General features: G+C 41.0%; 1 protein-coding gene across 2 annotated transcripts in view; it reads left to right on the top strand.

Moving 5' to 3' along the window:
- LOC122656717 overlaps positions 1 to 11639 on the top strand; it is a 37398-nt gene extending 25759 nt beyond the window's left edge. The window contains exons 11-15 of one of the 2 annotated variants that reach the window (XM_043851335.1): positions 7377 to 7443; positions 7577 to 7630; positions 8082 to 8156; positions 10675 to 10710; positions 11315 to 11639. In XM_043851335.1, coding sequence (XP_043707270.1) covers positions 7377 to 7443; positions 7577 to 7630; positions 8082 to 8156; positions 10675 to 10710; positions 11315 to 11404 — 322 coding nt within the window. In that variant the 3' untranslated portion in view covers positions 11405 to 11639. Of the gene's footprint in view, positions 1 to 7376; positions 7444 to 7576; positions 7631 to 8078; positions 8157 to 10674; positions 10711 to 11314 lie in introns of both variants that reach the window. The other variant, XM_043851334.1, reaches the window with a different exon arrangement.
- The last annotated feature ends 1623 nt before the right edge of the window (positions 11640 to 13262 follow it).

Below are 13262 nucleotides of genomic sequence, written 5' to 3'. Positions count from 1 at the left end.
TAAACCCAATCAACCCGGATACTCTTTCTCCTAGCTGCAATCTTCCAAATAAGCTTAAGAATGCCGACATTATTGACTTCTTTGATTCTTCTCAAGCCAAGGCCCCCTTCTTCAATGGGGTGGCAAACAGAGGACCAACTAATCGGGCAAAGGAATCTTGGAGATTCACACCCCTTTCAAAGAAAGGCATGCATGAGGGACTCAAGTTTCAAAATGATGGATTTCAGAAGACCAAAAATGCTGGACCAGTAAATATAAGAGGACTGAAGCACATATATGATTAGCTTAAGATGGCCGACATAGGAAAGAAGCTTGCCCTTCCAAAGTTGGAGTCTCTTGCGCAAGAGGTCCAGAAATAGGGGAACAATGGTAAGCGGTTAACCTAGAGGGGATCAATGGTACCTCAAATACTTCACTGGAAGACTACCCAAAGAGAACCCAGACTTCTCTTTTTAGACAAGACTTAAGCCTCAAGAACCCCAACCAAAAACAGGAGAGATTTGGAGAGGTATATATAGAGGCCTGACATGCTTTCAAGGAGGCACAAACAGGCTAAGACAGTCTCTACTGAGGGGATATCAGCCCTGGAAATGATCATGAGGTCATCAACCAAAGGGGAGATGGGAGATCTTAAGGGCTTTGCATTTGGGCATAGGAGAGATGAGCTGAAGGTCCATGTTAAACCGGAGGCTTCTGGAAAGGACTTCAAAGCCAATGTGAAGATGTAAGGGGAGAGGGGACAACCCTGACGAATACCACTTGAGGATGCAAAAAACTAGTGAGACTACCATTGATAAGCACTTAGAAACGTGGGGAGGAGATGCAATGGTAAATCCAATTGACTAAGGTAGGGGGAAAGATATTTTATGTAAAACACTGGCAATGAAATCCCAAGATAAAGAGTCAAAAGCGTTGTGAATATCAATCTTCATAAAAGCTGCAGGCGGGGTGAGATTTTCTGTCAAACCCTCTGACAAACTCATTACAGAGAAGAATGTTGTCGGAAATACTTCTAGAAATGAAAGCCGATTGATTGGAACTAACTAGAGAATCAACCACCAACTTGAGATGATTAGCAAGGACTTTGGCAATGAATTTGTACAGAAGGTTGCGAAGGGAAATGGGGCGAAAGTTTGTCAAAGAGGAGGCACCTTCTTTCTAGGGAATAAGGGAAAGGAAGATCTGATTGATCCCTTTATCTTGACTGGGAATACCCGGATCCGATCACATCCGATTCATATCCGATCCGTATCGATCCATTTACATCTCTATATCTAGGTTTCAATAATGCAGTTGACCGATCCCTTCCTCCTTTGGATGGTCCTAATTGGTTTTTGCATTTCCAAGCTCATTCGTTGGTGATGCCACACTACCATAGATATGATTTTATGTTCCTTTGCAACTCTTTTGTTAATTTATTCTTTATACATTTTCACATTATACAACATTATTATACCTGGGATAAATTTACATAAATTTTAAATTTTTTTATCCCTTTAACCTAACTGGGATTGAAGAAGAAGCTTTGAATAGCCTTTACAAGATCCAGTTTTGAGAATGTCCCAATAAGAGATGAAGAAGCACATACTAAAGCCATCCGGGCAGGGGGCAGGATTTGCTTTGTGAGAATGGACTGCAGAGAGAATTTTCTCCTCAGAGGGAATAGAATGGAGGGAGCAAAACAGAGAGGGATGTATGGTTTTGTTGAGAAGACCATCAAGGATGACCCGGGGGGGGGGGGGAGAGTAGGTGAGTTTGAAGATGTTGAAGATATAGTTAACTGTTTCAAATTTTATTTCCTCAACTGAGGAGATGGGAGGAACCTTCATTGGCTAAGAGTTTGGAAATGGAGGTAGTGTTGGTTTTGCCTTTCAAGGACCTGTGGAAGTAGGCAATGTTAGAGTCTTCAAGATTCAGCCACATGACACTGGCTTTTTAATGGAAGAAACTCTCTTTTTGGGCAAGGAAAGAAGCTCAGAAGAAACAGAATTCTCCTCAGAGGCCATATCAAATTGTAGGCAGGACTAGATATCTATAAGCTTGGTATGACGATCTGAAACAAGGGGGGAGATATTTCCAAAGGAGGAAGAGTTGCCATGTTTAAGGGCATTCTTGACATTCTGAAGTTTTCTAGAGAAGGAAATGAGGGGGGAGGAGTGAGCACCAGCAGGCTTATCCCAGGCATCGCGGACAATAGAAAGTCAGGATGAGAGGACCACATATGTGTCAAAGAACTTGAATGGTTTAGAGTCGAAGGAGGTGTAAGGTTGGATGAGGACCACATGTCTGCAGGCAATTCTAGACTCACCACTGTGCTTGTTGTGCCAAGCGAACTTAAGCCCTGACCACCTCAAATCATCCATTATTATGTATTGAAGGCAGTCATTACGAGCATTGATAGAGGAGGCTTCTAACTGGCCACCTCCCCATTTTTCATGGGCAAACCACACAACATTGAAGTCCCCTTCCAAGGCTCAGGGTAGAGAGCCAGCCTGGAGGGAAATTTGACAAATATCTACCCAAAGAGTGCATCTCTCGAAAGCACAATTAGTAGCATAAATGCAGGTGAAGAGGAAACAAAAATTAACAGCAGGGTCAGAAATCTTGAGATGCAGAGGCTGTGAAGTGGACAGAATTATGGCATGAAATAAGGAAGGGTCTACCGGCCATTGGGGTGGTGGGGATAGTTTGAACAGAAAGCCCAAGAGGGGGGGAAATAGAGGCAACAATACAGCGGGCATTTGGCTCTTTGATTCTAGTTTCAATGAGGCAAACAAAGGCAATATGGTGGGATTTGATTCGGGAGAGCACTTCTGCCTGTTTGGCCGGAGAGTTGAGGCCCTGAATGTTCCAACACACTGGTTCATTTGGAAGAGTTGGGAGTTTGCAATGATGCCCCCCCCCCCCCCCCCCCCAAAAAAAAAAAAAAAAAAAAAACAAGGGACTAGGAGGAGCAACCTCAGTCGAAGTTTACAGAGGGGAGGGGATTCAGTGGCGGAGGTGGTGTGAGATGGCTGACCACTCCGACCAGGACAGATGTTGGGGGCAAGGACAAGAAGGAGCCAGGTGGTGGTATCAGGCAAAGGAGGGCAGAAATGGTTAGTGGTCGGGTGGGCGAACCCAGGGTCTAGATCCAACGGGCAGGGAGTTGGGATAGGGGGATGGGTTGGGTTGGTAGGAGCCAGGTGAGGGGAAGGCAGGCCCCAAAAAGGAGGCTTGGTTAAGCACGGGTGAGCCATTAAGGGCTGGTCCAAGATGAATGTTTAAATGGGCTGGCCCTTAGGCGGGCTTGCATTTAAAAGGGGCTCAGTACATGGGGTATAAGGAGTGGTTGTGGCGGACCTTCTTATGATCGATTGACCTCACAGGAATGAGCTGGCGAAGCAGGAGTAAAAGGGGGGAAGGGAAGAGGAACCCACGACTGAAGAAACCAATGCAGGGACATTGAGAAGTGGAGGAGGAAGAGGGTATGCAGCAGCAGGGAGAGGCTCAGCGAGAGAGGAGGTCATGGTAGGTTGAGGCATTGAGGGTTCAAAGGGGCTTTCTGTACAGGAAGGGCTATTCGGGGGGCAGGCAAGAGGTATAGAGGAAGGGCGATTGATAGCTACCACAGAGGGGTCATTGTCGTTGTCGGTTAAAGAGGCTAAGCTCGCGAATTGGTTTGATCCTGCAGGCAAAGAGGAAGCTTGGACCAACGGGGAGGGAACTGGAAGGTCATGTGCTCAGGGAGAACCAGAAACCTGGCGGTTCACGGTGCCTGACCTTCCAGTTTCTATTTCTCTTCCGACCTTGGACTGATTGAACGACAGTTGCTCCCTAGGTCAGGGTTAGAAGGGGGGGGTAACCAGAGGAGGAGGAGGGGGGGTAGAGGGAGAGGATGGGCAAACTGGGACTAGGAGCGAGGTACCTGAGGGGGATGGAACCCAATGTGGGTTTGAGATCTGAAGGATTCATTGGGCATGGCAGGAGGAGCAACAGTTGCAGCAGCAATAGCAGCGGTAGAAGGGGTTGAAGCTTTACTGGACCCAGATGGCTAAGGGAGGCAGCTTCCAGACAAGTGACCGAAGACCTTGCAAGAAGTGCAATGGAGGAGGAAGCCAGTCGAACCCAACAGGTTGGGTGAAAGAGAACCCTTCATCATTAGTGACTGTAATGGAAGACGGAGGAGGGTCGTTTGCAGAGATCTGCACATAAATCCTCGCAAAAGCTAAGCGGTCCATCTTTTTCGTTCAACCATCAGAAAACCGAGGCTTGCCCAGGACGGAATCAGTGATGCTGAGACCATCCTCACACTAGAAGTGCAGAGGGAGACTAGGACTTCCCCAAATTGCTTCAGATTCAGAAAACTTGAATTTTTCTGGTGGGATATTAGGTTTCAAATGGGACCAAAACGTAACCTAAAGGGTAACTTGCCCGTTTATGATGAGGAACAAGGCATCCCTAGGCTTCAATGACTATTTCATAATCCTAAAATATGGGGGACGATAGTAATTATATATATTGAGTTGACAATATAATTCTAGAGTATGGTCCTAGTGATTTCTTTTATTTTACAAAGGAAGTTTAGGGCTGATTTGGTATGATACGATTTCAATTCGGATTGATTTCGTGAAATAGTCAACAAATAGATTTTTGGTCAAGAAATTGAAATTGTTTTGGTTGCATCAATTTGAAATATTGAAGAACAAGAAACCCATTTGGTAGTTCAATTTCTGAGAATAGATTCTCTCCTGTAATTCCGTGCTCAGGCGCATTGTTGCGCTGCCGCTGCTGCCTTGTTGCTACTGCCATGTTGACTTGCTGCTGCTGCAAGCCCCGCACCACCCTGCTGCAAACCTCACCATAACACCCTAGGGCCGCTCTGCAGAACTCCATCGCCAACGCTCCGCTGCTCCCCACAACACCCTGTTGCAAGTGTCCACCGCCAAATACCCTACTGCAAGCCTCCATTGCCCATCATACAACACCCCAGCCCCACCAACCCTACCAATCCCGCCATCACATACCCCAGCCCTGCCACCAGACCTGCCCCTACCATCGCTGTGGATCTCTCCCCTCTCCTGTGCACCAGGCGCTGATTTATGGTAGGGGTAGCTACATAACCACATCAACCAATAAAGTCAAAATCTTCATCTCTCCTCAGGCGACTCCTGTAGCAAATTGGAAAACTAAACATAAACTCCCTTTCCAGTTTCTGTCGATCAATCCCCAGATAAATCTAACAGAAAAGAATAAAATGATAAAACATAAAGAGAATACCCATTTTATTCTAAGCAAGCAACAAAGCTTGAGACCAAATCAAACTAGATAAAGGGCATAATAGCGCAAAAAAATGGCTTTCTTGCACGTTTGATCTAGTTGTTCTGCCGTCCTGCAAGAAATATATGGGAACAAGAATAAGAAGAGCGATTGAAGAAAACTAGAACATGGTTTTGGAGTTTTTGATTTTCCAGGTACCATTTGGAAGCAAAGTATAGGCATCGCCCCCTTAGTTAATGAACTGCAATTCAGAGCTCATTTCTGCAAGTCGCTTTGGAACCCATCAAACCACTTCTACTTCCCCTCCTGAAACTGTTGTGTCTTGCTTATGAATCCCCAACTGAGAAGCGGGCTTCAATATCATGAACCTAGAGCAGAGGCTGTGTTGGGCGTTCAGATCCCTTCGCTACCATGAATCCCCTGCAACGCTATAAAATGAAGGTAAATCAATAGAATAGCTAAAACATTGAGGGCTGTTTAACATTTTCACAAAAGGGATAATTTGTTTGTTATAACAGAATCCCCTTCAATGGTTCACAGTGGCAGGAAAGGGGTTGTGAGAGGTTCCTTTGCCACATGGGTTACCGGTGGTGGGGTTGCAGCAGCAAGGGAACCCCCATGGAGCTTGAAATCGACGGAGGAGGTGATCTGGATTCTAGACTGGTGTTCGCTGAAGAAGAAGCAACAAACAGTAGTAGCGACAGTTGAATAAAAAAATTGAGTGAAATTACTGCATTGCCCATCAAAAGAGCAGTTGTTCACCACATGCTCATTAAAGATTTCGCAAAATAGAATGAATGTAATTTCAATTTTGAAATTGGAAGGGCTTCTCACCTATTTCAGAATTTCTCTTTCATATGATTTCTATTTCACCGAAATAAGGTGTGAAAATCAAACCAAACAATTTCCGAAATCAAAATCACCCCATGAAATTGAAATAGAAATCATACCAAAATAGCCCTTAGTCAAGTGATGAGAAAATAAAAATGGTGACAGATTATGTTTGATTCTCCATGTCCAAGTCAAGTTACATATGGTTCTCTCATAATGTGTCATTTTAGTTTTCTTTGATAAATTAATTTTTTGCTAGGGGGATCAACATATATGGATATCTTGATGGGTTTTCTCCTTTCTTCTGTGTCGTTGTCTTCTTCCTTCCCTTATTTCTTTTAATTACCCATGTTTCTTTTTCTTCTCTAATTTATTCTTTGGAGAAATATTCCAGTCACAATGATGTGTGATTTTTCAGGATATCACGAGACTTTTCCTTTTCAGGAATTTTTATTAGAGTTACTAAAGAAAGGGTAAAATAGTTATTTGATTTTCCTTTCTTCCTCTCCCATGAGCCCACAGTCAAATCCCTCTCCTCTCCTCTCCTCTTGTGTTCTTTCAATTTCTCGTTCTTTTTTTGCAACTAAACAGAAACTACAACAGTACAAGCAGTCTCTCACATTGTCTGTGTTTCTAACTTGGTAGCAAAGACAATCCACTGTGACAGGCTATGGTTCTGATGGCTTCTCTGTCGATCTCTACACCCTACCCTCATTTCTTCCTTCCTCTCTTGAGTCTCCTCCTTTTGTTAGACTTTTTGAACCTTTAAAATGTCCCTGTATCATTTCAATGCGAGCCCTACTACAACTTTTGTTGTTCCTAATCACTAATCCTAATCCGTCTTTAACTCATTTTATTATATGATGTTTAGGCCTTCATTTCCATCCTATAAAAAGCTAAAATCTAGAATCTTAACCTTCATTTTCCAACTCTAACCCTGGATTTCCTTGTGATTTCCTAACAATTTTTATATTGGATGTCAAAGCTCAAAGTTTCTTCCACCTTCAGAACTGTACAAGGACTGCAACCTGTGGAACCATCCCTTCAGATTTTGTGCTGCATCACTTCCTCCCAACTCCTTCCACCACCCCCTTCTGGTTTGTTTCTGGATGTTTAAATTTCCGAATAATTAGGACCAACCGCCTGTAATTGACCTGGGTGGTTTTATGGTGGAGTAATGGAATTTAATTACAAATGGTTATTCTAAGTTCAACTAATCTCATAATCCCTCAATTGTATATGGTGTCTTTACTTTTGTGGCCTATAATTGTTTGTCCATTCTTCAGGTTTGTGGAAATTATGGCCCCTGTATTTTCACGGCAAGCTTGGCGTTGCGTGTGGCATATGATTCAGGTATAAGTGGATTCCTTGGAGGAACGTAAGGCCCCAGTTCTTTGGTTCTGCTACCCCTATTCTGGGACCTTTTCCATTGAACACTTTCCTTTTGCGCTTATAGTTGTTGAATTAATTGGATATGTGCTTGTAGAATGATCTGGTACATGGATGGGGACTGGACTTTGCATTAAGAAGATGTGTGGAGGTATGAATTATCTTTTCCTCAACTGTTCCCTTTCTAGCCTGCATGTCTGCATTTCAATGGCTTTTTGTGGTCCTGTTGATTGCCAAAACGTTTTCTGAATCGTGTCATTCATGTTGCAATTTTTTTCCATTGTTTTTCAATAAGACTAAAACTAATTATTCAGGAGACTATTTTGCAACTCAGAAGGTGTCCATCTGATTGGGTTCACAATCCAAATGAGCATCTGTATTACTTAAATATGTTTGATGGATTATATGGTTGACATGGCTTACTTTCAAGCCATTTATATTTTCCTTATTAAGAAATTTATTTTCTTGTTCTGAACCTCCATTGGAACATTAAGTCTTCCACTGTATTGCTGTCAAATTCAATGTGAATTTTATTTTATCTAGACAACACTTCTATTTTTACATTTATTAATCAATTATTCTATTGGTTCTTACATGTGCAGCCTGCACATGAGAAGATTGGTGTGGTTGATTCACAATGGATTGTTCATCAAGTGATACCTTCCTTAGGGAGCCAGGTAATACCCTTCTTAATTAACGCATGATTTATGTGTAAGGTGCTTGATGCATTAACTAATATCCTATTTCAGTCTGTCTCTGTGTGTGTGTGTGTGTGCACATCACGCTTGTGAAAACAAATATAATTGGTTGGGAGAATATGATAACTCCAATCTTCCAGAAGTAAAGAACTTAAGTTGTAGGGATTCAGGGAGCCACCATCAAAATTTAGTACCCATGTGTTGAACAACACCACTATATGACAGGAAGAACACACTTATCCCCCCTCCCCCAAGAAGCAAGCTAATCACTGATGCCCAAGGTTCAAGAAGGGTCGAAACAGAATTATTTCGGGTTTCAACCAATTTCTGGTTGAAATTCTGCTGGGGTCGGTTGGTGGATTCATTTGACCATTTCTGTGGTCAAATGGCCATATTCTGAGCTGAAACTTGGCAGAGACCCTAAACATCCCTAAACACAGTGGAATCTTTAGATTGTTGGAAAACTCACTCAAATTGTTACTTTGGTTTTGTACCCCAGGTTGGGAGTGTACGTTGTACCTTGCCTGTGTATTTCTCAAATATTAAAGCCTAATAACTACATATTTACCTTATTTTTACACAATTATTTTAGGGAAAAAGGGTATTACCTCAAAGTTTGAATCTTCAACCAATCTTCCTCAAATCCACCAAATCTTAGTTGTAGATGAGTTGTACAAGCTTCTAACAACTTCTTCCACCAAGAATAGGAAGTGGAATGGCTAAGATCCGATAAGAATTGATGTTTTTAGCCTTGACAGCAGGTTTTGCATGAAACCTGCTAAATATCGATATAAATTAAATCGAAACAGTGCCAGTTTCGATCGAATTTAAGTCAATATAACACATGGTTGTACCATTTCGGCGAAACATGGCACAACCGACCCGGACCGAGATTTCGACCAAAACTTGATCGAAATTGAATACCTCCTGAGTCGTATGTTTCGTGCCAATAAGGTTCGAAATCAAAAAAATTTTGGTTGGTTTCGACCGAAGCGGTCGCCTTCTTGAACCATACTGATGCCTGGATATGGGCGCAATAATCGTAGTATACCATAGGTACCATACAAGAGTTGAAGTACTGGTATTAGGAGGAGCATCAGTTAGACAACTTCAACCAATACATGGAAATTAATAGGACATGTATGTCTTATATGAAACTAAAGAGTACTATTTTCATTTCTTAATTAAAGAATACTTGTTTTGAAGCATAACTGACTACAGTATGCACACACACACACATGCATGTAATAAAGGTCAGAGATGTTTAATCACTGTCACCAAATTGCCATGTATCGAAACAGATAGCCCCCTGTGATAGAGGGCTGAGGGGCTCACACCAAAGTTCAGCTTAAAATAAATTGATGAAGTGCCTTAAAAGTGAGTGTATAGTGAACAGAAAATTACATAAATCCCACTAGATTCCATTACTGAAATGGCAGTTTTGAATTCTAATGTTAATGAATTCCTGTGCTTCGTTTTGAGTTTAAAATGACATGTCAGATGGTTTGGGTTCACGAAATGTGACCAAGCAATGTAGTGTCTGTGTGTGTGTGTGTGCATGCGCTGCACATGAAACTACTTTTAAGAACCTATATTATGAAAGATTTTATCAAATCCTTTTCATGCATCTTGAGTTGAGGAATGATGGAACACGCACCAAATAGCTTGGATAAGTCTTGGAAAATGACTAGGAAGACAAGAGGCGGTGACTCTTGACCCAACAGCTGGAGCCAATCTGTTTTTTCCAATTGGGTTAGGGTCATCATGCACTGTTGACCAATCTACTTCAATTACCATGATACTGATACAAATGCTTCCTTTAACCAAATGATCCCCCTCCTTTTTTTCCCTTCCGGGAAAGAAACAACAAGAATTGCAAGGAATTAGCAACTCAACAGTAGACCCTGATTCCTTACACCATCCTGGTTTTTCCAGGTTAGGTTGGCTAATCTGAGCCTGTTTAATTGTGAGTCAGATTCAGGTTAGGTACAGTTTCCTTCAGTGTTCAAATTAACTGACATATTGGCTCCTTAAACAATGATGATGGAATGCAACAACCATCTCTTCATTGTGAGTGCATGATTGATGATTGTATTTTCTGTTAGCGTGAGGATCTGAGTGTACTCCATTTTAACTTATGACTTGGTGATATGCTATTGAACAAACTTTTTGACTTCCAGTGATTAAGTACTAAATACTTCTGAAAGTATTAGTTAATTTTTTTACTGGCCAGCTGTGGATGTGAAAGTCGCACCCACGGCAACAATTAGAGAATCAACAGCATCATTATCCCTATTGGATGAACTTTGCGGGGAATTAGTTCTCTTAGCAGGGCTCATGTCTTTTGTTTATTATTGTGCGTGAGAATAGTTTGTCATTTTATCTATGACCTCATTATGATCCTTGAACTTCCTTTCTTTTATTGAAACTTTGCATTCATTTAGCTATGCTTTCACAGCTCTAATCTTATTAATCCAAACTTTGTCAAAATGTGCAGGGCCAGGCTGACGCAGGGAAAGCACCATGGGAAGGGGTATATTCCCTAACCATTATGTGTTCATGTTTTCTTTACTGATTTCGCATCATTTTCTTCTCTATCCCCTCCCCCTTTTTAGTGGTGTTTCTTTGAAAACACATTTCTCTGTATGATCTGAACTAATGTATATCAATCTCTCCATGTTTTCTTTACCATGTTGGCATGTTTGATGAAACTGTAGTTTGTATATAGAAATATTTAGCTCTAACTAATCAAATCACTGTGCATGTGACTGAATGGTACATTTCTTATGTGGTGCTAACTTGGGCAATTAGATGATGTAAATCTGAGGTCTTCACCCATCTCTGTGTGTGTTTGTATATGGGCATAAAGTTGTTTTGATCTACATTAGATCCAAGTCTATATCTGAAATTTCATAAGCATATCCTGGGGGCCTAACTCAAATTCATGTATGTATGTAAGAATCCACTTCTTACCAGAGACCCACATGTAATTGAGTATGGATCAGAAATCACATTCATGTATGTATGTAAGAATCCATGTTATGTCTTCTCTGTGTGTGTGTGTGTAAAAACTGTACAAGATTTTCTAGAGCACTATATTTATTGATTTTCTTTTTATCTTCTCCTACCAACCACAGGTAAGAGAGAGGTGCAGAAAAGAGTGGGCGTTGTTTCAAAATCGCCTTGCTAATGCAGATAAAGAATACCTTGCACAGATTCGGACATGATAATTACCAGCGTCCTTTGTTCTGTACTTTTTCTCATCTCTCACCCCTTGTTTAATGCCTTCTGTAATATCTTCTCTTCCTTTAAAGGGTGTTAGTTTTTTATTCTTTAAGTGAAGTTTTCTTCCTTAGTGTAGCTAGCCTTTTCCTTAGTTGAGATACATAATTACTTGAAGGAAGAAAATTCACTGTGTCCATAAAACAATACCTTAACAATAGTTCTACATACCTTTGTTTATTTTCTCTTTTCTTCCCCATCCCACCCCCCTCTTTTTTTTTTTCCTTTTCTTTTTCTTATAGGCAACATTTGATCTTCCCAGAAACATAAAGTTTTCCACTAGAAAACACTGGGAGAAGTGCATATTGTACTTCTTAGTCCTAGCTTTTCCAGTGTTTTCTAGTGGAAAACTCATGTTTCTGGGAGGACCAAATGTAGCCATTTCAGTATTGGTATCGACACACAGGATCAGTGGAATGGTACTATCAAGGGAAAAATGCTGTACAAAATAATTTTTTAAATCAAAATCGAGGTAAAACCATCCGATTTGTCTCGATACAGCCGATCTGTATCTTGGCCTTGGCCAATACCAATACCTTGATTTAAAACCATGCTACCCTCCCCCATCTGTCTTTGTTTTTTTCTTGGGTCCCGCTTTCTTGTAAATCATAACAGTGGTTGGCAAACTATCAGTGGAAAAACATGTCTAAAGATGGGAAGAAGCTAAGCCAGGCCTTGGCTGTTTCACGGGTGAATATTGAGGCAGCCCAGGATCCTCCATACATTTCAAGTAGGTGAATATGAAAAGAAAATTGTTGTTTGGTTCAAGGCCATGGTGTCATTGTTCACTTGATATAGTTGATATGGGGCACCTAATTCAATGCCCTAAATATGACTGTAAATGGTCTGGATCTGGGTGAATTAGTAGTGAAACAAGACAAACAATTTAATAAACTGGTCTGACACGGGTTGGGGAAATCAAATTACTGTTATTGATAGTTTGAACTGCCTTCCGGTGTAACGTTACTAGCCCTACTATGAGATTTGCTGCGTGGGGCTTCCTTGGCCCAGAAGTTCTAATTAATTGTGAATTCAGGTATGATAATGGCATATTTCAAAAAATCGGAACCGAATTGAGGAATCGGCCGTGACCGATACTGATTCTCACTGAGTTGCCACTGCCATTTCATGCCAAGAAACCTTAGAATCGCTGAGTCGTCAGAGTTAAGGGCCGATTCTAGGATTCTGGGGACTGATTCGATCCCTGATTCAGTTATTTGAGATACTGAGTGTTTTTTAAGCTTTATATGAATAAAGGAAAAAGTACACCTACGGTTCCTAACATTAAGGGGTAAAAACAACAGGGTTAACATGACATTTGAAACTTGATGCTTCTGGGGCCTCAATCTTGCCATTATCAGTTAAGTGAAATAGAAAACTTAGTTTTACCAAAATACCCTTGTATGAGTAGATAACCAAAAAACCTGGAACTTTCTACATTTGGAAGATTCTATTTAAAGGATACGGTTTAACAATCATGTTTTAGTATTTTTAAATCTTTAAGTTGGATAATTAAAATTTATTTAGCATTTTAAATCATGACAACCACTAATCTTCACTATATCAAAGGTTATAATCATTAATAATCATCACTTTAAACTTTCATCACTTGATTACAACTTCACTGTATTATCAGATCTTTCTGTCAAATGATCAAAAAATCAAAGAATGGAAATTTTTATAGTATGAAGTGGAATGGTACCCTTTTGATTAGAATCTTTTAGAGGCTTCTAGAGGTATTGTCTTAGATCAGACCATGAATTTACCATGATTTAAAATGTTAAATGAACGGTCATGATTTAA

This window comes from Telopea speciosissima, chromosome 3 (genome assembly GCF_018873765.1).
Source record: "Telopea speciosissima isolate NSW1024214 ecotype Mountain lineage chromosome 3, Tspe_v1, whole genome shotgun sequence".
NCBI classification, from domain to species: domain Eukaryota; kingdom Viridiplantae; phylum Streptophyta; class Magnoliopsida; order Proteales; family Proteaceae; genus Telopea; species Telopea speciosissima.
This window is presented reverse-complemented; position numbering and strand designations above follow the sequence as displayed.